Source organism: Zosterops lateralis (assembly GCF_965231275.1).
Source record: "Zosterops lateralis genome assembly, chromosome: 4".
In the NCBI taxonomy this organism is placed as follows: domain Eukaryota; kingdom Metazoa; phylum Chordata; class Aves; order Passeriformes; family Zosteropidae; genus Zosterops; species Zosterops lateralis.
The window spans coordinates 70,132,400-70,152,350 of NC_139765.1; the positions used below are offsets into that span (position 1 = coordinate 70,132,400).

The following is a 19,951-nucleotide window of genomic DNA, read 5'->3' on the forward strand; positions in this document are numbered from 1 at the left end:
ACCTGGGCTGAAAAGTGGTGACTGTAAAGTAGCTCTTCTGTATAATAAAGGCTGAGTTGAAATTAAATTAAAATAAATACATTGTCAGCTTTAGTTTTAGTTTCTGGGGTCAGAATATCTAAGAAGCACAAACAGTTCTTCATATATGCCAAGAAGTCCTCAGCAACATTGTAAAATAAAGTGTCTTCTTAAGACTCTAGATGATCTATAGCTCCCCATATCTTAGAGAAATATGCTATAAGTTATTATTTTCGTTGCTTACTGCTCTTACTATTTTTAAGACACTTTGCTCTTTATTTAAAAAGAAGATGGACTATGACAAAAGATGCCTTTTAGATCCTTGATTATCTAATGAAAGGATCCCAGATAACTCTTTTAGTCTCCTCTCTTTGTCCCAGAGACACATCAGTATTCCAAATTAAAAAAAAAAGTTTACTGCCCTGCTTTGAGGCCAGCCTGGGATATGGCATCTCTTGTTAGGTAGGAGGTGTGGGATTATATCTCAGAGGAGGGAAATTGAGTTTCTCCTTGTAAGAATGCTGATCATTGAGGTCTTGAACAGGAGAAAAGAGTTGTGATCCTATTTTTAGCTGTACCTTGTCAGGATACCTTGATATCTCCTAAGAAAACTTCTTCCAGGGTTGAGACTGTTTCAAGGGAGATGGGAAATGTGTGAACATCAATGAGCTGTGATGGGAAGAAAAGTGCTGAACTGCCCAGTGGCATCAGATACACCAGATACACTCAGAAAAGAGACCCTGTGCACATGAAAATACATGACATGGAGAACTTTATGAATTTCAGGTGCCTGTGAGGTTGGGCAGAGGCTGGTGGTGGTGAATGCTGCATGATTGTGTTCACTGGTGTGACTCCAAATTGCTCAGCAGCATCAAAATAAAACCTCACTGATGGTAACAGCAAAAGCTGGGCTTGACTAATCCCCCCGCCCTGTACTCTAAGGCACAGGTTGGCTGCACCCAACCCATTCCTGATGCAGAGGGCTGAAATTAAACCACCAAAATCTCAGACTGGTCCCACTCCAGCCACACAAAGGATATTTGACTGGTCTGAGATGGTTGATGTAATTTTCCATCTCCAGAGAAAGTTGGAATGTGGTCTAGGTTTCTTCACTGGTTTTGTTTAAATCACAGTTAATTTTTTTTTCCAAAAATCTTGTTTGTTTGCATTTAACAGAGTGTAATATGAAGTGATACTGTTGCTAGAAGGTACCACTTTTACTGTGGTGATGGACCTTTGCTGTAGGTTAAAATGCCAAACCCAGTGACTCATTTGGGATACAAGAAGAGTAAAAGCCAGAGGTTCTAATATTTTTTTTCCTTTCCCTGAAAGGGAAATAATTGTTCTTACAAAACACTCTTTTTTTATTATTATTTTAACTGAGTTTAGAAGTTTACAGAGTCCTGCTGGTGGCAAGCCAGCTTTGAGCAAAGTGCTGGCACTGTGGGTGCCTGTGCAGGGCTGGAGTTGATTAGGTGTCTGGGAGAAGGGCCACACTGGTGTTGCAGGCTTGGATTTTCTTTCCTTGCTCATTTCCCAGCTATTCTGACAACTCACACAAACACCATTGCCCTGGTGAGGGGGACAGGGCAGCACTGTTGGTGGAAATTGGTCAGCAAGATGTTTTCTGCCCCAAATGTCCCCACCAGCCAGCAGGGTGGGTGTAGAAGTGTTCTTAAGGAGAGCTTTCCCAACAAACTCCTGCAGAGGAGTTAAATAACTCCCTGGATTTGCTGATGGAGGCACCTGATGAGCAGTGGATGAGTGTGGCAGCTCCCCAGGGAGTTGATGTTTTTGAAAACCCACTTCTGGCTTCCTGACAATCAGGTGTCAGAGGCCAGTGCCCCTCAGTTTGTGTGGGGAGAGAAAGGCAGGAGAAGATGCGGGTGAGCAGCTGGGAGGGTTCACTCAGAAACTGCCTCTCCATAGCATTTTAAAATGGTTTGGGTTGGATGGGACCTTAAATATCCCCTCATTCCAAGGCCATGTCATGGGCAGGGACACCTTTCACTCTCCCAGGTTGCTCCAAGCCCCATCCAACCTGGCCTTGGACACTTCCAGGGGTTGGGCAGCCACAGCTTCTCTGGGCACCCTGTAAAAATTTCTTCCTCATATCGAATCCAAACCTACTCTCTGTCAGTGTTTGGTGTCTCTAATTGGAATTTTTTTGAGGAGTGGTTTGAGTAATGTTTCCAAGGGCCCAGTGATAAATTAAATTTTGCTTCCAGCAAATAGCCTATCCAAGCAGCTCCAGCCAGTGCCATTTTACAGAGTGCTCTGCAGCATTAAGTGAAGCCCTTGTGTGAAAATGATTAATCCTGTAGGGTTTTCAAAAAGCCAGCAAATTTTCAGGTTGCTGGATTTAGAGGGGAAAAAAAAACCCCCAAAAAACCAACCCAGAAAAAAACAACGAAACAAACGTAAGCACATTGGTCACTGCAGTATGACCTGGTTATTTTTTCATTTCTGATGAACTGCGTTCGTGGGTGCTGGATGAACTTCATGTTGATCACACTGAAATCATTTGCAGACCCCCAAGGAATTAAGAGCAGGCGTTAGGTAAAGAGCTAAATTAGATGAAAACCAATCCAGACTCACTGTGGGATCATTCATGTGCACACAATGCAGAGTGTTCAAACACACGGTCTGGTGCTGTTAAGAGATTTGTTTTCCTTGTGTTTATCTCCCTATGCCAAGTGCAGGCTATTAAAGCTTGGATTTCCTGAGCCAATAGCAGGAATCATTTTTATTCTCAGTGACTTTGGATTAAAAGGATTGGCACATGTGTTCTCTTGTAGGGAGTGGACACACACTGGGTTCCAGGCACACCTCCTGCAAACTCTTTTTTGTGGAGACTTCATTACTATTCTGTTAATACACTCAAGGCACACAACTCTCAGGCTCTTTAGCACATTGCTGACCTCATATGTGTGAATTTCCCCTTCAGTGTTCACTGTGTGGTGGGGCCCATGATCTGTACTTGGTTGTGCCTTCAGAACTATTTCTGGTTTTGTGGGTTTTTTTTATTAAACTGGCCCATGATGGATACAGTCTGTGGGATCTGCTTTGAGTGAGAGGCTCTGCCACAGAGCCACAAAATTACTGGTTAGCAGATTTTTGAGGTCAAACAGCAGCATTTAATGCAGTTACTTTATCAGATTCAGGTGTTATCTATAATATGGCAACAATGATCCATTCTTGCACCCCTCCTTCTTGCATCCAGCACTTAACCTGTGCAACCAGGACAGAAACAAGCTGCTCCTGCCTGTGCAGCACCTGGGACCATACTCAGTTTGGTCAAGGACTACTTTTAAACCCCTCATTGTTGTTGGTTTTATCTCCCCGTAGGTTCTCAGCATGGTGATCAATGCAGCTTACAAGCCAGGGAGTGTTTTACGAGAACTGCAGCTTGTGGAAGATCCTCAGTGGAATTTCCAGGAGGAAACACTTAAAGCAAAGTAAGTCTTCAGTATGTGTTCTTTTATTTGGGAGGTTTCAGAAAAGGAACTGACTAGGGAAAAAAAAAAAAAAAAAAAAAAAAAAAAAGGTAAGAAAAGGGTTTTTTTTTTCTATTGTGAGAGTTTTACTTTTCTAATTATCGTTTTGCTTCATTGAATTATTTGACTCATTCCATAGCAACTTCAGAAATGAAATATTCACCTGAATGGTTCATTTCTTTTGTCTTTCTCCAAGCAGCCATCCAGGTTTTGATGAAGCCAAGCTCTGAGTTTTATGATAAGCTGTCCTTATAAGCTTGTCTATTACTGAATGAACTCAATTCCTGGCTTTCTAAATGGAGGAGTATTGCTGCTTTTAAATTAGAGCCTGTCAGAGTAATGCAGGAAAAACTGGGGAGAATGAATGGCACCAGAAAAAGTTCAAACAAATTAGCAGGGACACATTTTTGACACATTTTTTAGCAGGAGTGTGATTAGGACAAAGTAGTAGCAGATCAGAGATTCAGGTCAAAATTTGATGCCCTTCTAGAATATATTCTTCAATTCTCTTCTATACAGCACCAAAGAATATTCAATTCTTCCTTCCAGCATTAAAATCTACCTATTTATGTCTTTATGTAATGGGCACTATACATAGGATATATTTCAACAACCACTGTCTGTATAAAAGAGGGGAGTCTCACCTGAACTCTCTCCAGAGTCCTTCTGAAGAATAATTCTTACCACTTGAAGATGGATGTCAACAAATATTTCTTTGAAGAAAGCTCTCTTTGTTGACTAATGGTCACCTTGACTTTTTAAGTGCTGTAGTTAAATGCACTGAATCTCACTCTTTGTACTGAACTCTGTAACTCCTTTTCAAAGAAAAGCAATTTTCTCTTGGTTATTTGATATGAATAGCTGCCAAACACAGCACTATTGATGGCTACTGTATTTGATCTTTGCCCATGCAGATACTGCAGAGAGTTCATGTTTTCTCTGGTTGAGGGAGGGAGTTGAGAAACTTTAACTCTGTCTACCCTTAAAATGCTTTCCTGGAGGAGGATTGCAAACTGAAATGAAAATCTACTAGAGACATCCTATTTTTAATTTGCTTCTTTCACCCACGTGGAATGCCAGGCTTTTGTGTTTGTCAGTGGAGATGCTGTGAATGGAAGTCTAAAAGTCAACCTTGTGCATAGAGATTTTCATTTTAAACAGGTCTTTGTCCATGACCTGCTTTTCCTTGATTCCAGGATTCCACATCTTGTGCTGCAAATATCAGATAATTCACTCCTGCAGGTACTTAGCAGTTGTGAAATCAAGTTGTAATGCCCTATATTACTTAACATCCTCTCCTGAAAAGAACTGAGCTTACAGGCAGTTTTCCTATTAGCAGTATCCTGAGTGGGATTTTGTTGGAGTTTCCCATTTGAGTGTGGGGATCTGCCTTGTGCAAAAGCAGAAATACCTATTTCTTAAGGCTGCTGTAACCATATTTCTAATGGGAGAGAGCCTGGAAGCTGTTTAAGTGACTATCCATGATAATATTTTACGTTGGCCCTCCAGTCACAGTCCATGTATGTGTTCCTGTGTGCTGGCTGCCCCAGCAGGCATCAACCTCCCTCTCCAGGGAGTCAGGCTCCATCTTTCAACTTTATTAAGCCACAGAATGGATCATCATAGGCTCAGAGCCAGCACAGCAAATTTTGAAGTGCCTTCTGAGAAGGAGATAAAGTTCCTGGAGCTGGATAGCACCTTGTTCCTGCAGCTCTTTGGCTTCACAGAGCAGTGCTTGGTGGCCATCCCAGTTTGCCTGTGGTTAGCTTGAGTGGATGGCAGAGGGTTGATATGTCTGGCTACCTTAGGACTTCCTCCTTTAGTTGGCTTGAGTTGCTCCATCCAGAAGTTTTAATTCCGTTTGGTTGTTCAGGAGCAGAAAAGAAAACACAGCCACAAAACCAGATATAGTGAAATATACAGACAGCACGTCACCTTCCACCAGGTGTGTGAAAGTGCTCCAGAATCTTAAACAGAGATCTGTATTGAGCATCAGAGAACTGCAGTGAGCAACTTCCAGCTCCAAGGGCTCTGCATGGTGCCTGTTGCTAAGGATGGCAGCTCCAGAGCCAGCTGTGATGGGACACATCATGTCACTGTCTTCTTTCTGATGTGGACTGGCACCTCGGCAGTGCTGTTTGTTTGTAGTGCCTGCAGCAGGGCAGAGCAAAGGGATTGGTGAAGAGAAGGCTGCTTTTCCCACTGTCCCAAATGCAAGGTTTTGCACTGCCAGGAATGCATTATCTCAGTCCTGGGGCAGCCTGTATTTAGTTCACTCTGCTGTCCTGAATGACCACTGTGGAATCAATTACGCTCACCTTGCAAAGAAGATAAAACAATTTAGATTGTCCAGAGAGATGTTGTTTGCAGTGTTGATGGCAGCTGTTTCCCATCAGTGCTGCTGGCTCCATGTGAGAAGAGTCAAACCTGATTTATTGGTGATGATGAGTTAGAAATGTCAGGCTTGATCCTCCTGAGTTCCCATGAGGGCCAGTTGAAGCTGTCGGCATTCAACCCTTACAGTTTTGGTGCATTTAAGTTCAGTTCCTACATCTTGATTTGCCTTCCCAGTTTTACATAAAATGCTTAAGGGACTTTATGCTTTTCAAGGGTTTTCATTTTGAAGGGTTGATGATGAGGGGGGTGTTTGGATTTACCCATTTTTGCAGGACTTTGGATATAAACAAAAGCAGTGAGTGCAGAAAGTTATCTCCTGGGTCTTGTATGAAGCCCAGTTGATCAAAATAATAAAGATGAGTATTCCTGGACTCCTTCATTAAATGAAATTCTGAGAGCTGCTCAAATCCAGTAGCTGAACTCCAGGAATATTTACCCCTCTGCCAGACATCATTGCTTATTTATGAGGCTGCATTTCAAAGAAAGCCTTTTCACTGCTGTTGCTTTAGAAGACTGCCTTTAACTTGTGATAGGTGAGGCTGAGGTGTTTGAAATCTTCTTTGCCTCAGCCTTTGCTAGCAAGGGTTGGCTCTCAGGCTTCCCAGAGCCCTGATCCTGTTTGAGGAAGCAAAGTGTTACCCACAGCAGGTGGAAAAGAATCTAAGAAATTGGAAGCAAACTGGATGTGCACAAGTGTGTGGAAGCAGTTGGGATGCAGCCAGCTCTGCCTGGGAGGACTGGCCAATGTCATTGCAAGGCCACTCGCTGACGTGCCTGGAAGTTGATGAGGATGAGGGAAGAATCCTAATTTTTGGAAAAAGGCAATTATAACACCCTTCCTTAGGAAGGGCAAGAAGGAGAATCCAAGTAACTACAGGCTGTCAGCTTAACTTCCCTGGAAAGGTTATTAGCCAAATCCTCTTGGAAGCAAGTTCTGAGAACATGCAGTACCAGTAGGGGACTGGCAAGAAGCAAAAGGTGAGTTGTGCCTGATGTGATGTGGTAGCTGGTTTGAGGTAGAGGAATAAACAGTGGAAATTATTTTGTGTTCATTGTGCAAGGCTTTCCAAACTGGGATCAGTGGAATGACTTAAATCTTTTATTTCTGTAATCAGAAGGAGACTTAATGAGACAAAGCCTTACAACCAGAGCACTCCAGTGCCCTTTCTGAGTCCTGTGTTCAAGAGTACAAAATGCCACTGGATGACTGAATAGCTTTGAAGGAAGTTAACTCCATGTGTTTGGTAGACTTTAAGGTAGACAGATGAAATAGAAATTTCTTGCAAAGAATAGAAAGGAGTTTTTAGTTCCCCAAAAGGAAATTGAGACTTTTATCTACTGAGTTGTTCAAATTAGTCTCAAGAATTGTCAGAATGCCGTAGAATGGGACTTCTGAAAATGAGGTTCTTAATGTTCTTGCTGTTTGAAGTTTTTCAGCACAAGACTTTCCGTGTCATCACACAGCAGTCCCTAACTGTGGAGCTTCTAGAAGTCACTATGTTCTCAGGGACCTCTAATCTATTTTAGGGAACTTCAACAGACAAATTCTATTGCAAAGTGCTGTTCATTTAATACTTTTGCTCAGGGATCAGCAAGTGTATTTTCCGTGGAAATAGTTCCAGCCTTAAGGTTTTCTCTGAGTTTGGGATCTGAGGGCAGAGAACGGGGAAGAGGAAAGAAAGATTCCATTGGTTTTAGCTGAAAAATCTTTTTTTAAAAAAGAACAGCCATTTCTAAAAAAACCAGAAATATTATCCTTGACACAGCAATTTTCCAGGTCTCCAGTTCTGCCATGCTGTGCATGCAGATACTTGCTGCTTGCAAGTGATTGAGAGCCCTGGTATAAAAACATAAATAGGAGCATCAGTAGTTGGTAACTTTCTGAGAGATGCTAATGGAAAAGGTTTTCTGACAAAGGAGCTCCATCCACATGGCTGTCCTAGAAACAGCTCAGATTACATTTGGTGGTGCCTGTGTTAAAAATCTTTAGTGTGTGAGGAATATGGAAAATATTAGTAGAACTTGGTTTATAGTTGAAAGAGGTGCTGCCAAGACCAAAATGATGTAAAAAAAATTCCCATGGCCAGTCCCAACACCTTGGGTTTATTGAGACTGATTGCTGCAGTCATGGAGAGCTCCATTTTGCCATCCTCTCTGTTAATTAAAATGTGTGTTGCATTCAAAGCAGACTATGAAATCAGTCAGCTGTTCATTTTCCCAGTTTCATCTTTTCCTTTCAGCAGGCACTGGAGTACAATGGGTCCTTCCTGGGCAGCCAAACACAATAGGAAGCACACAGTTAGAAAAAGTCAGCCATCCTTGAATAATACCCATCAGGCAGCTTTCTTAGCTTATAAGAAAGAAGATCAAGAGGCAATTTGATTAGAGTGCTTTTGCAGGGAAACAAAACCAGATGCAGTCGTTTCATCCTAGTGTGGTGAAAGTCGGAACAAGGACAAATAAATGTGAGCTAAATTCAGATGCATCCAGACATAAAATGAGGTATAGGCACATGAAGTGTAGCTACAGGTGCTCCCTGTGCCATGATTCTTCCAGTGTGGAGACCCTCGAGGCTGGTGCTTGTCTGGAAAGTGCTGGTTTACTCCAAACTGAGTTTTTTTTGGGTCCAGGGGAAAGCAGCACAGCCTGTCACAGACTCACTGACCCAACGATCCAGCCTGTCATTAAACTTTAATGGCTCCTGGAGAAGTAATAAGTGCAGGAGTCTTTTCAAACACGTTGAAAAGAAATATAAAACTTTAATAAGTAGATGTATTTAAATGCCTGTGGCGTTTGGTGGTTTTGGTATTAGGTATTGCCAAGCCCTCCTCAGCCAGCCTGCCTCTGCAGCTGTTTCATAGGGAAGCTGGGACCATAACAGTGCTCTGTACCTGAAAGAAACACTTTTTTCCCTTTTACATCATCTGTCCAGGTCTTTCAGGGTGTGAAAAGTTGGCTCATTGAGTCATTCATGCATTCAGGTGAATGAATCCAGGATTGTCTTGGCACCAAGTGGGATATCAGAGCCTGGCACCTTGCAGGAATGCTCATTTAGGTTTTATGCTGAGGTGATAATTTGGATGTGACCTGACGATGGTTGGAATGTGCTGTTCTCAGACCCGACTTTCATTTGGGTTTCCCCATTATAACATTTCATGTGCCACATTTCAAACCCTTTTCCCCACACCCCTTTGTGTTCAGAAAGAGCTGTCTGAATGTTTTAACTCTCTGGTCACATCTTTATTTCACCACCTCCTTCTCTTCCTCTCCCATATCTATCAGCAGCTGCTAGGAAACTGCAGATCTTAATACACTGACAAATGCTTTGTTCCATTTTTCCTGGTGACTGTATCTTTGTCTTTCCTTGCCTCCCATCCAGTAATCTTTCTTCCACTGTTGTTCCCTCTTTTTCTTTTGTTATGTGTTACTTTTCCCTCCTCTGAGCACATTTGTAATGCCAGCACCGGGCTCTGGTGTGGTTGTCTCTCGTGTTTCATTCCTCAGGATGCATAAGGGATGTTTTTAAAAACCTTATCTCACTGTTTACAACAGCTTGCTGCTGCTGTTTAATAAATTAGGGGGATAATTGGTTTTCCAGGGTTCACATCTACAAATGTAGTACAGCAGGGATGTAACTGTATCTTTTTCAGCCATTTATCACTCAGAAACAGTTCATACGAAACACCGAAATAAATGTTTTACTGGCGTAGCAAATTCAAGACAAACCTTTCATTGCGGGTTTCTGCTCCAGGCATTCCCTGCAGGAATCAGTTTTTAAGGCCTGTTGCTGCAGCCCTGTTAAATAACTCCAGAGACTCCTGATGAGTTCCTCAGGTTTTGTAGTGAGTGCCCACATCTCAGAGTGGTGAAGTCATCTGGTCCTGGGGTAGCAGAGATTGTTGTTTCACCCGGATACTTCTTCACAATGAGTGTGTCCTGATAGCCACAGCTGGCACTATGATGGGGATTGCTGGGAGCTGGAACGTGATATGGGAGCAGGAAAGATGGCAGTGGAGAGAACCAAAAGTGCACTGAGCTCTTAGAGAGGTCAGTCTAAACACAGGATGGTGGCCAGAAAGCTCTGCAAGGTGTAGAAGCATCTGATCATGGGTCAGTATGTGAAGAGAGACTGTATCCCTCTCCCAAAAACTTTGCATCAGTTCACAATAAAGGCTTGCTGTCCTGTTTACCATCCTCACCCAGCCTACTGAGATTTTTTTCCTTCTCTTGCCATACCTACATATATATCCAGTATCCCAAATTAGGTCCACACCTTCAAATTATTTTACCCTTTCCTTCCTCAAGTCCATCTGAAATGGGGCCACTAATAAAAGCAGACCTGTTCTGCTTGCATTCTTAAGAGAGACACTCTCCCAAAAGTCCCTGGGGAGGATCTCTCCCTGGCAGAGGGGATTCTGGTCTGTAGCACCTCAGGATTTTGCAGGCTGGGTGACGTGGGGTCCTGTACTCCTGCTCAGGTACAGGGGGAAGACGTACAGGGCGACCGTGAAGATCGTGCGGACGTCGGACCAGGTGGCAGATTTCTGCAGGAGAGTCTGTGCCAAGCTCGAGTGCTGCCCCAACCTCTTCAGCCCTGTGCTGGTGGCTGAAGTGTGCCCCGAAAACTGCTCCATCCACACCAAAACCAAGTACAGTGAGTATTGGAAAAACGCCTCTTGGTGCTGGCTGGGAAGTGGAGAAGGGGGAGATGGTGTGTGGTGAAGAGCAAGAGTTGTGTGCTATGTTAATCCTGATGAGGATTCATCTCATCTAAGAGTAGTTATTTAATCCTGAGGCCACCACAGGTTCCCTTAGAATCCTGTACCAGAAAACTGTCCCTCTCACTCCATCCAAATGCATCTGTTTGAACGTCATCACTCTTTGGAGGTCCTGACTTTTCTTTGTATCTAAAATTAACAAAAGGAGCACATAAAAGGAACCTGCAGTGGGAAGCTGAGATTTTTAACTTGCTACATCTGAGCCAGCTTTGTTAGGTGAGATGAATCTTCTTGGTACAGAGTTTCTGGCATACACACCAGCACAGGCCAAAACCACAGTGCTGAAGTGCTGGAAGGTTTGGGAACACTGAATCTCTAGTCAGAGGATTTAATATTTAAACATGACCCTGCCTGTTCAGTAAGGCTGTTTTTAATCTTCAGTGCTTTTTGTTGTCAATATTACTGGTATTATTGGCTCTTGAACAGGTCAGGAAAGTGGAAGTGAGTGTTGTCCTTCTTCCACAAAGGTTGCAAAAAGCAGTATAATTGATCTAAAGCAATTCTCTTGAGTTTGGTGCCAGAGGAGAAGGAGGGGCCTGCTCAGAGAGGTACTGAGATCACTGGGGATGGGTTTCTGTAGAAGTCTACACATGAGTTGAAGGTGTGACTCCCACTGGTAGCAAATGGAGAGCTGGAGGAGGGCAGCTATGGGAGCTCCAGCTGAGCTTGTCCCGTCTCAAATTTGATGGTTTATGTGAGTGGATGAATTTTTCCTCAAAACGCCATTGATTTGTTGAAAGGCTCAGTTCAGTTGTGAAATTTGCCAAGTGCCATTTTAGTTGTCCTGGGGTACCCCTTGCTGGTCAAGGACAGAGTGTCTTTCATCCCCAAAATATGTCAAAAGGCACTTAATACAAACATTTAATGTAAGGCCAGAGGACTCTCACATCCTTAATTTCAACCTGGGCCACAAAATAGTTGAAAGTAATAAAAACCCCATTCCTCTGTACATGATTGAGGATAGCTGTCCCTTTCCCCTCTCTGCTGAAAACTTCAGCAAGTGAAAGGGTGTCTGAGACTGTTACCTCACATAGAACTGCATCGGATCAAATCTGGAACTTGTTGGCCTCTTTCCCTCCAAATCACTGCTGAGCTCTGCCTAAACACATTGTTAAATTCTGAAGTCTTCATCAATAAATCTGGATACATAAGAGCTGTAATGCTCTGTGCTAGTCCAACATGACCTATTTATGCTGTACATTTTTTTTTGTCCAAATCAATGTATTTTAAAGTTTAAATTGCACTTAGTTAAGAGTACAGCCCTGAACCTGTAGCAAAGAGCAAGCCAAGGTTCCCTTCTTTGGATGGTTAAAGTTTTTAATGGGCATTGTGCTTCATTTCTCCAGCTTATTATTATGGGAAGAGGAAAAAAATCATTAAGCCACCAATTGGGGAAAACAACAACATGAAAAGTGGTCATGTCAAGCCAGCCAGGCGCAGGAAGAGGCGGAAATCCATCTTTGTGCAGAAGAAAAGGAGATCATCAGCTGTGGATTCGAATGCTGCAGGCTCTGGAGAGGTTTGTGTCACACTGGGATAAATCAGCAAAAATTCCTTGGTGCCTTCTTCTTGTCCCCCATTCTGCATTTTCCTTTTGAGGGTCTTCTCAGCACACCTGAACACTTCCACTTTCTTTTTTCCAGTTTCTGGTTTTTTGTATTTTTTTTTCTTCCTTGCTGTTCTGTTCTTATAAGGTCAGACTGGTTTCATTTGGGCACTTTGAGGATTTTTACCTTGTCCATTTCAGAGGTAGCAAGCAGATTTTTTGCTCCCACCTTCCCAATTCTCACTGGCTTACATGCTGCCTAATATCTCTTTGTTTTATTTCCTTCCTTAAGAGCAGGCAGATGAGCCTGTTGGATGCTTTGCACAGCATTTAGCAGAGTGGAGGAGCTCTGTGATCCACATCTTAAGATCTCCAAGTATTTTAATAAATAATAATAGGTCATAGCCATTGTGGTTTCAGGGAATTTTATTTTTTCATTAGCTATTCCTGTTATTTTTGGCTCACAACATCAAGCCCTAGCACACAAGCAAATAGTTTGTGTCCCAAATACATGGAATTTGAGGGCTCAGTCTTTCCAGTCTGCTCTGTGATACAACAAGGTCTGAGCAAAGATTCATGTCCAAATTAAACCTGGAATAGTCTTAGTTCTGTGTGGGCTCTTTTCTGGGGGCTTTTCCCATGGTGGCAATAACAGAGCTCATGTGTGGTTTCACTTCCTTAGCTGAGTGCCAGTGATTGCTGCTTTGTGCAATGTGAAATAAAATTGGTTTACTTAAATTCCCTCTACTTCAGCTAGAGCAGGTTATTTTATTCAGCTTTCAGTTGATTGCCTGCATCTTCATGGCTTGGTCCTCATTTAGGTGTAGTTCTGCTTCATTTCCTTACATTATACCTGCTTCAAAGGAACTTAAACTTACGTTAAGCCTAAATCAACCATTAGCCAAGTTTTTCAACCTTTTCAGCCGATACATCTTTGTCTAAATTGCTCTTTCACTCAAGACCTGGGCATGTGGCCTTGGGTGCCTGCTCACACTTGGATCAGAGAAAAGCTGTCAAAGCCATTTGGGCAAGTTATATACGTATATAAAGTTCAAAATGCACAGTTTCCATCAGTTGGTGAGTGTTTGTAAGCCCCATGTGACAGAAATAACAAGAATCTGGTATAATACTTCAAATGAAACTCTGGACTTCACCTCCAGCAGTTCAGTGTTGGGCTGAAAGCAGGGAAATCTGGCTGAAGTCCTCTGTCCTGAGTTCTGCAGAAATATCACTGAAAGAGTGCTATCTTGAATATCTAGACATTTTTGAAAGGCACCAAAAATTACCTTTTTTCAGTACCAATAACAGCTAAAACAATTTGAAGCAATGTGAAAGTTCAAAGTCAAGTGTGTTTCTGATTTTATTTCAACTCAGTCAACCTGAATTTCATTTTGTCCTCTTAGTATTTTCCATTTCTCCTCCTACACATCTGCAGCTCCCCAAGTTTTGAGATACCAGCCCAAGAGAGGAACATTTTATGCCAGATGAGTTGATCATTGCTGTTGACCTTTACTTGGGAGGAGAAAAAGAATTTCCTGCCACATATGTTTTTTTTTCTTCTGCATTTTGTAACAAACCTAAATTGAGGGCTAATTCACTTGGCTCTGTGATGAAAATGAAGTAATTTGGTCTTGGTTTGGAAAAGACGGGTATCTGCCAGAGAAAAGCCAGAGCTTCCCTTGGAATGGAGAATGTAAACTCCCTCCCTCCGAATTGTTATAATTTTGAATTTAAGGGGCTTTCAGGCAAAGGTATGGGAATAGGAATAACAGTTCTTTACTTGGAATATTAAAATAAAAATGGAGTAGTACAAAAAAAAAGGAAAAAAAAAAAAAAAAAGAAAAAAAAAAAAAAGAAAAGAAAACCCCACACTGACAGAGTCAGAATACAACCTGAGCCTGACACCTTGTTGGTCAGGGTGTTGGTAGCAGTGCAGTTAAGTCCTCCTGGAGTGACAGATGTGGTTCTATTGGAGCAATGATTCTGTAGAAGGGTCCAGTGGTGGCGAGATGGGTCTGGTTTTCCTCTGGGAATCCAGTGCAAACAGACTGTCCTGGTGTTCCAGATCTCAGATTTACCCAGGTAGGAATGCTGGGCTGCTCCCCTTGGGTGGAGCATCTCCCCATGGGATGATGGAATTGTATCAGCCCTGCAGTGAGCCTTGATGGCCCATTAACAGCAGATACCCCCTGGAGGGAGGATGGGTCATGGAAGAGATAAGGAAACACTGCCCTACATGGTTTTAACAGCTGGGCCATTAACAGAAGACACCCCTGGAGTTATGAGGGATGGGTTATACAAGAGATAAAGAAAACACCTCCCCAGCTGGTTTCAACAGATGGTAACAGAATACACACTTCTGGTTACATCTTGCATTGCAACCCAAGACATTCCATTAAAATAAACATTACCCCAGACTAGCACAGCCACGGGAATGCTGTTTGACCCCTTGCCTTTGGCTCTGCTGCTGCATCCACCTCCCATGTGCTGTCTGTCCGTGCAGGAGAGCGAGGACGAGGAGCCGGACGCGGCGGAGGACGAGACGGGCAGCGAGGAGACGAGCTCAGAGCTGCGCGATGACCAGACAGACACGTCCTCGGCCGAGCTGCCCTCGGCCCGGCCACGGCGGGCGGTCACTCTGCGGAGCAGCACCGAGCCGGACAGGCCCCCTCCGGCCACGGAGAGAGCCCGGCGCAGCCGCAGGGCCCAGCCCCACTCCTGCAGCGAGGCGGAGAAGGGCACGCCAGCCAAGGAGGTGAGTGTGGGGCATTGCACAGCAGGGTTCTAACTAAATTAACCTCCAGTGCCAAACCTCACTGGTCTAAAGAGGGCATCCCTGCCCTGCTTCTCCACAGGAGGTGGTTTGCTTTATGAAGGGGCTTGTAGCCCTGGTTCCATGAGATGTTTTGGTTTCCGGAGTTTTTTTTCCCAGGGAATTTTCTGTAAACAAGAGAAATGTTTTTGTAAGTGTATTTTTGTTATTAATTTCATTTTCCTAGGAGGGATTTCTTTGTGGTGCCCTGCCTAAATTAACCTCCAGTGCCAAACCTTGCTGATCTGAGGAGGGCATCCCTGCCCTGCTTCTCCACAGGAAGTAGTTTGCCTGTAGCCCTGGTTCCATGGCTGAGGTGTTTTGGTATTCTAAATTTTTTTTCCCAGGGAATTTTCTGTAAACAAGAGAAGTGTTTTTGTAACTGTACTTTGTTATTAATTTCATTTTCCTAGGAGGGACTTCCTGATGTCCCTCTGGTCCAGCCAATGTGATTAGAACAGGTTTGCCTTTGTTTCACCAATCAAATTGGTCTGTGTAAAATAGTATAAAAGGGAGACATATCCCAAAAATAAAGGAGTCATTTTCAGCCTTCTGAATCTTGGAGTCTGTGTTGTTGTGGTGTAAAACAGCATCAAAGGCCTTTCTCTGATATTTTTTTTTTCCTCGCAGGAAATGAAGCAAGAGGAGGAAGAGAAGCTGGTCCTGGACAGTAACCCACTGGAGTGGACTGTGACTGATGTCGTGAGGTTTATTAAACTCACCGACTGTGCCCCCCTTGCCAAAATATTTCAGGAGCAGGTAGAAATCCTTTTGTCCTTTGTGTCTGTGGTGCCTATTCATGTTACAGCACATCTCACCTTGCTGGCTGAGCCTGGGGATTTGGTAAAGAGATCATGACCAAACTTCAGATCCATCAGGGCAAGTTATAACACCAATTTTGGCAAGCCATGAAAACCCTTAGAAATTTGAGTTGGAGCCTTGCCAGATCCTCAGAGAGTCCAGAAACTCAAAACCCTTGTGGAAGGCAGAAGGTTTAGTCCTTTCATGCCAAAGTCCCTGGTGCCATTCTCATGTCCCATAGGTAGAAACCTCAGTGTAAAAACAGGCAATGGTTACCTGGTACATACCAGGCTTTCTCTTGGCCACATGGGTTCCATCTTGTTCCACATTGCTGCCCTGGGAAGCAGAAAAGAGCTGCTTGAAGCCGAAACTGGCTGTCTGAATTTTGCCATTAACACCTTGATGTCCCAAGTGTGTACACACCTAATTCCTAACTAGTTCCTCTGAAGATCTGCCAGTCAGGCCTTGGATGACCTAAATTTAGGAGATGCCAGTCTTCTCCCCATTAAGCAGACAGGTTTGCAGGAGCAGAAACCAGTGTTCTTCATCTCAAGCCAGTGTGGGTGTGTAAAATTTATGTGGAAAGAGCCATTCCTTGGCTAATGAGTAGCAGCCACTGCTGAGGGTAAAGGGCAGCACTAACGAGCTGTAGTTAGGAGGAAGCAAGTGTGGTTAATTAGTCAGTGGTGTGGCCAACTGCTCATTGAACTGTCTCTGATTCTTCACCGTGGATGACTCCAGCTGCTGGGGCTGGGAGAAGGTGGAGGGTGAGTTTGGAGTGAGTGAAACTCTGCAGAGCAGGGTGCTGCTGTTGCTGTGTCACAGCGAGCTCCAACCATTTGTTAACCACCTTGGAACAATTCCAAGGTTTGGAAGCCAACTCTGTCTCTCCTTTGCCAGAGAGTTTTGTAGGGGCTTGAATCAAACACAGATGACTGGAGCTTTTCCTTGTGAAGCCCTGGTGCAGTGGTCTGTGCCATCAACCTTCTGTGGAGGATGGACTTGAGCTGTGGACAGTCCTGATCAAAGCAGCACTTCAGATGTCTAAACCCTCCTTGTGTTCCATGCTGCCTAATCACGGCTGTCCTGGGGAGTTTATGTTGTACATAGACTCTGATCCTCCCTAAAGGGTAAAACAGTTTTGTGGCCTGATCCTCTCTGTCAATTAAAGGATAAAGAAAACTTGAGCTCTTCATTCAGAAAAGGGTCATAAAGCCAACAGGAATTCCCAGTAAAATTGCTCATCTGGGGTGCTGGTTCATGGAGTTCGGTGCATAGCTATGCTTGAGGAAAAGACATGACCTGTAGAGGTTCTTTTCAGCCTGCACCATTCTGGGATTGTGGGACATTAGAGTTTGCAAGAGCTTTGGGTGGTCAGTCCCCTCTCTTGGTCATTCAGCAGTGGAACAAGGCAGGTCCTGGGTGGACCTGGGTACAGGGCATGGAGCAAGGCAGACATAAACCTGGGCTAAGCAAATTGTGGGCCAAAGGAGGTGGAGAAAGGGTCTTACTTGGCAGTGGGACCAGCATCAGTTTCTCCATTCAGCTCCTTCCTGTGTCTTCTGGTGTCTCTCTGCAGTCTGTCCCTTTTTTCAGTTCCTTAGGCATGAAATGGGACTGATCAGATCTCTGTGGACTCTGCAGAGGTGCTTTAGGTGATCCTTCATTTCAGCAGCTGGGAGGCTTTTCCCAAGCTGTGAAGAGACACTAGAGACAACTTCTGAAAAACCGTGTTGTATCTCAGGGAAAGGAGATGGGCAGTGTCAAAGTGGCAGAAAAAAGGCAGAGGCTAAAAGAACTCAATTTTTATGGCAAACTGCCTTTCTTGTTCCTCTAAACTTGCTTATGCATTCTGCCCTCCAGAGTCCACAAACAAAACCATTTTCCCTGTGTTTCTTTCACCAGGACATCGATGGGCAGGCCCTCCTGTTGCTGACACTGCCCACGGTGCAGGAGTGCATGGAGCTGAAGCTGGGTCCAGCCATCAAACTGTGCCACCAGATCGAGCGAGTAAAAGTTGCTTTCTATGCACAATATGCCAACTGACTGCACTTCTCCATTCCTTCCTGTCCCCCTTCCTTGTTCCCTGTCTTTTTTTACCATTTCAGCTTGTTCAAGGGGTTTTCTTTCCCCATATCCTTTTTCTTTTCTGAGAACAAGTGGAATTGGAAGCACTGGGAATTAATCCGTTGGGGGAAAAAAAACAAACACAGAAAGAAATGAGCTACAAATGGAACTAACTTTTCTGTACTTAAAAAGCACATGGAAAGACTGCTGGCATCCCTCCTTGTGAGCCTCTCCAGCCCATTGCCCAGTGGTGCAAGGCCAGCATGGATCAGATGGTTCATCACCAAACGAAAGCCACCAGTGGCAGATACATTCCCAAGGAGAAGGGTCAGACGTTTCCAGGTGATCATGGTTTGTCTAGGACAATTTCTGGACATGAACATTTCTTTTAGACAACTCTGGCACTCTTCTTTCATATTGAAATGCAAGTCATCATTTGTAGCATTACCTGGGGTTTAACTGCAAGTTTGATCTCGGCGATCAATGGGCTTTTTTTTTTTCCTCACACCTCTCTGGTTTTACAAAAGGAAGAAGTGTTACACTAGGCATATAATGGTTATTCCTGACTGAATTTTGGAAGGGGACTCAATCCATGGTCTCTGTGATATCAGACAAAGTTGCAGTGGACTGACAGGGGTGACACAAGACCTGGTGGGGCAGCAGCACATCCTGAGCCAGGCTGGCTCTGCACAATCAGCTGGATATCTCTGTGATGGGATCTATACAATGCTCCGTTCTTGTACAGGAACATGAAGGCTTTCATAGTCAAAATCATAACTCTTAAATCCAAATCAATTTAAGGACATGTCTTTGAGCCATATGGTGACAGCAGACTGGGATCAGGGACTCCTGGTGACCCCTGTGCTCAGAAGAACCAACTGACCAACAACAGGCTGCAGCTGCTGCTTTCTCCTTCATTGGTTTCCTTCTTAAATTCTTTGAAGAAGAAGGGGGACCTTCAAATATAAATGCTGTGGAATACATCCAGATCTTGCCTAGAGAGTGTTTCAGGCAAGAAGCATTGAATCTGCCATGCATCACTTGAGAATTCCTGGCTTGTTTTTCAGCAGGTTTCCTGATTTGTTGCTGAGGAGTGGGATGGGTGCAACTGCTGCAGGCTGGACCAGATGCTGAGACTTCATCACAAATGTTCTTACATGGGAAATGAACAGGACTGGATCTGTTCTCAGCAGTTGCTTTGTTCTGACGTTCTTGTTCAAGTTTTAATCAGTTCAAGGCAGTATTAGTTGCCTCTGCATCAAATGGTGGGGTTTTGTTCTTCAGAAATCTGGGATCAGGGTTCTGTAGTGGGGCAGATATTAAAAAACTGGGGTTTAGACTGGATTTCTTACTGACAGTAGCAGTGAAATCAGTGTCAGATTTGATAACTACTTTGGATCCCTCTCAGCGTCCTCTGAAAGTGTTGCTCAGTGTTTGGCCTCTGGAGACAGAAGGATTGCACCCAGCAAAGTGAGAGGACGGCTGAGAAAATCAGGGAGGCTGCTTCTCCCAGCTCCTCCTCACTTCAGTCCAGTCCTGGTGTTACATCTGTCAGCAGGAGACAGCTCCTGGGAGGATTCTCTCAGGAGAACTGAGGACATTCCAAGGAAGAGAAGCAGAAAAGGCTGTTTGCCAGCACCTCAGCACTGATCCTTCACTCATCAAATCCAGCTGCTGCTGCTGCTCCGATGTTCTTGGAGTTTCTGGCCTCTGGGATTTTTCAGAGACGTTTAATGCCTTCTGGGACACACTGCAAAAATGTCATTTTTTGTCTCCATCAGCCTTGTAACTGTAAATATTCCTATGGCAGCTAATTCCTCGTGGAGGCATGACTGAGGAGCAGACACACACAGACTCTGAGAGCAACCAGCTCTTGTGCCAGGCAGTCAGGGAGTGGCTGAAGCATTGAGCCAGGAACATGGGAATCTTCACTGGTTGTTCAGGGAAGTTAAATTGTATTCAAAACTCAAACTATTAAGCAACAACGAAAAAGTTTGAATTTTATCTTGTGCCAGCTCTTTTATTTCCACAGGTT

The 19,951-nt window shown here is 43.9% G+C and overlaps 1 protein-coding gene across 1 annotated transcript in view; it reads left to right on the plus strand.

The window, feature by feature from the left end:
* SFMBT2 (Scm like with four mbt domains 2) overlaps positions 1-17,895 on the plus strand; it is a gene marked incomplete at its 3' end in the record, with an annotated part of 103,204 nt that extends 85,309 nt beyond the window's left edge. Inside the window, exons 16-21 of the mRNA XM_083860280.1 lie at positions 3,367-3,476; positions 10,391-10,566; positions 12,037-12,209; positions 14,740-14,991; positions 15,679-15,807; positions 17,755-17,895. Of these exons, the coding sequence (XP_083716406.1) occupies positions 3,367-3,476; positions 10,391-10,566; positions 12,037-12,209; positions 14,740-14,991; positions 15,679-15,807; positions 17,755-17,895 (981 nt within the window). The remainder of the gene's footprint in view (positions 1-3,366; positions 3,477-10,390; positions 10,567-12,036; positions 12,210-14,739; positions 14,992-15,678; positions 15,808-17,754) is intronic.
* Positions 17,896-19,951: the final 2,056 nt, after the last annotated feature.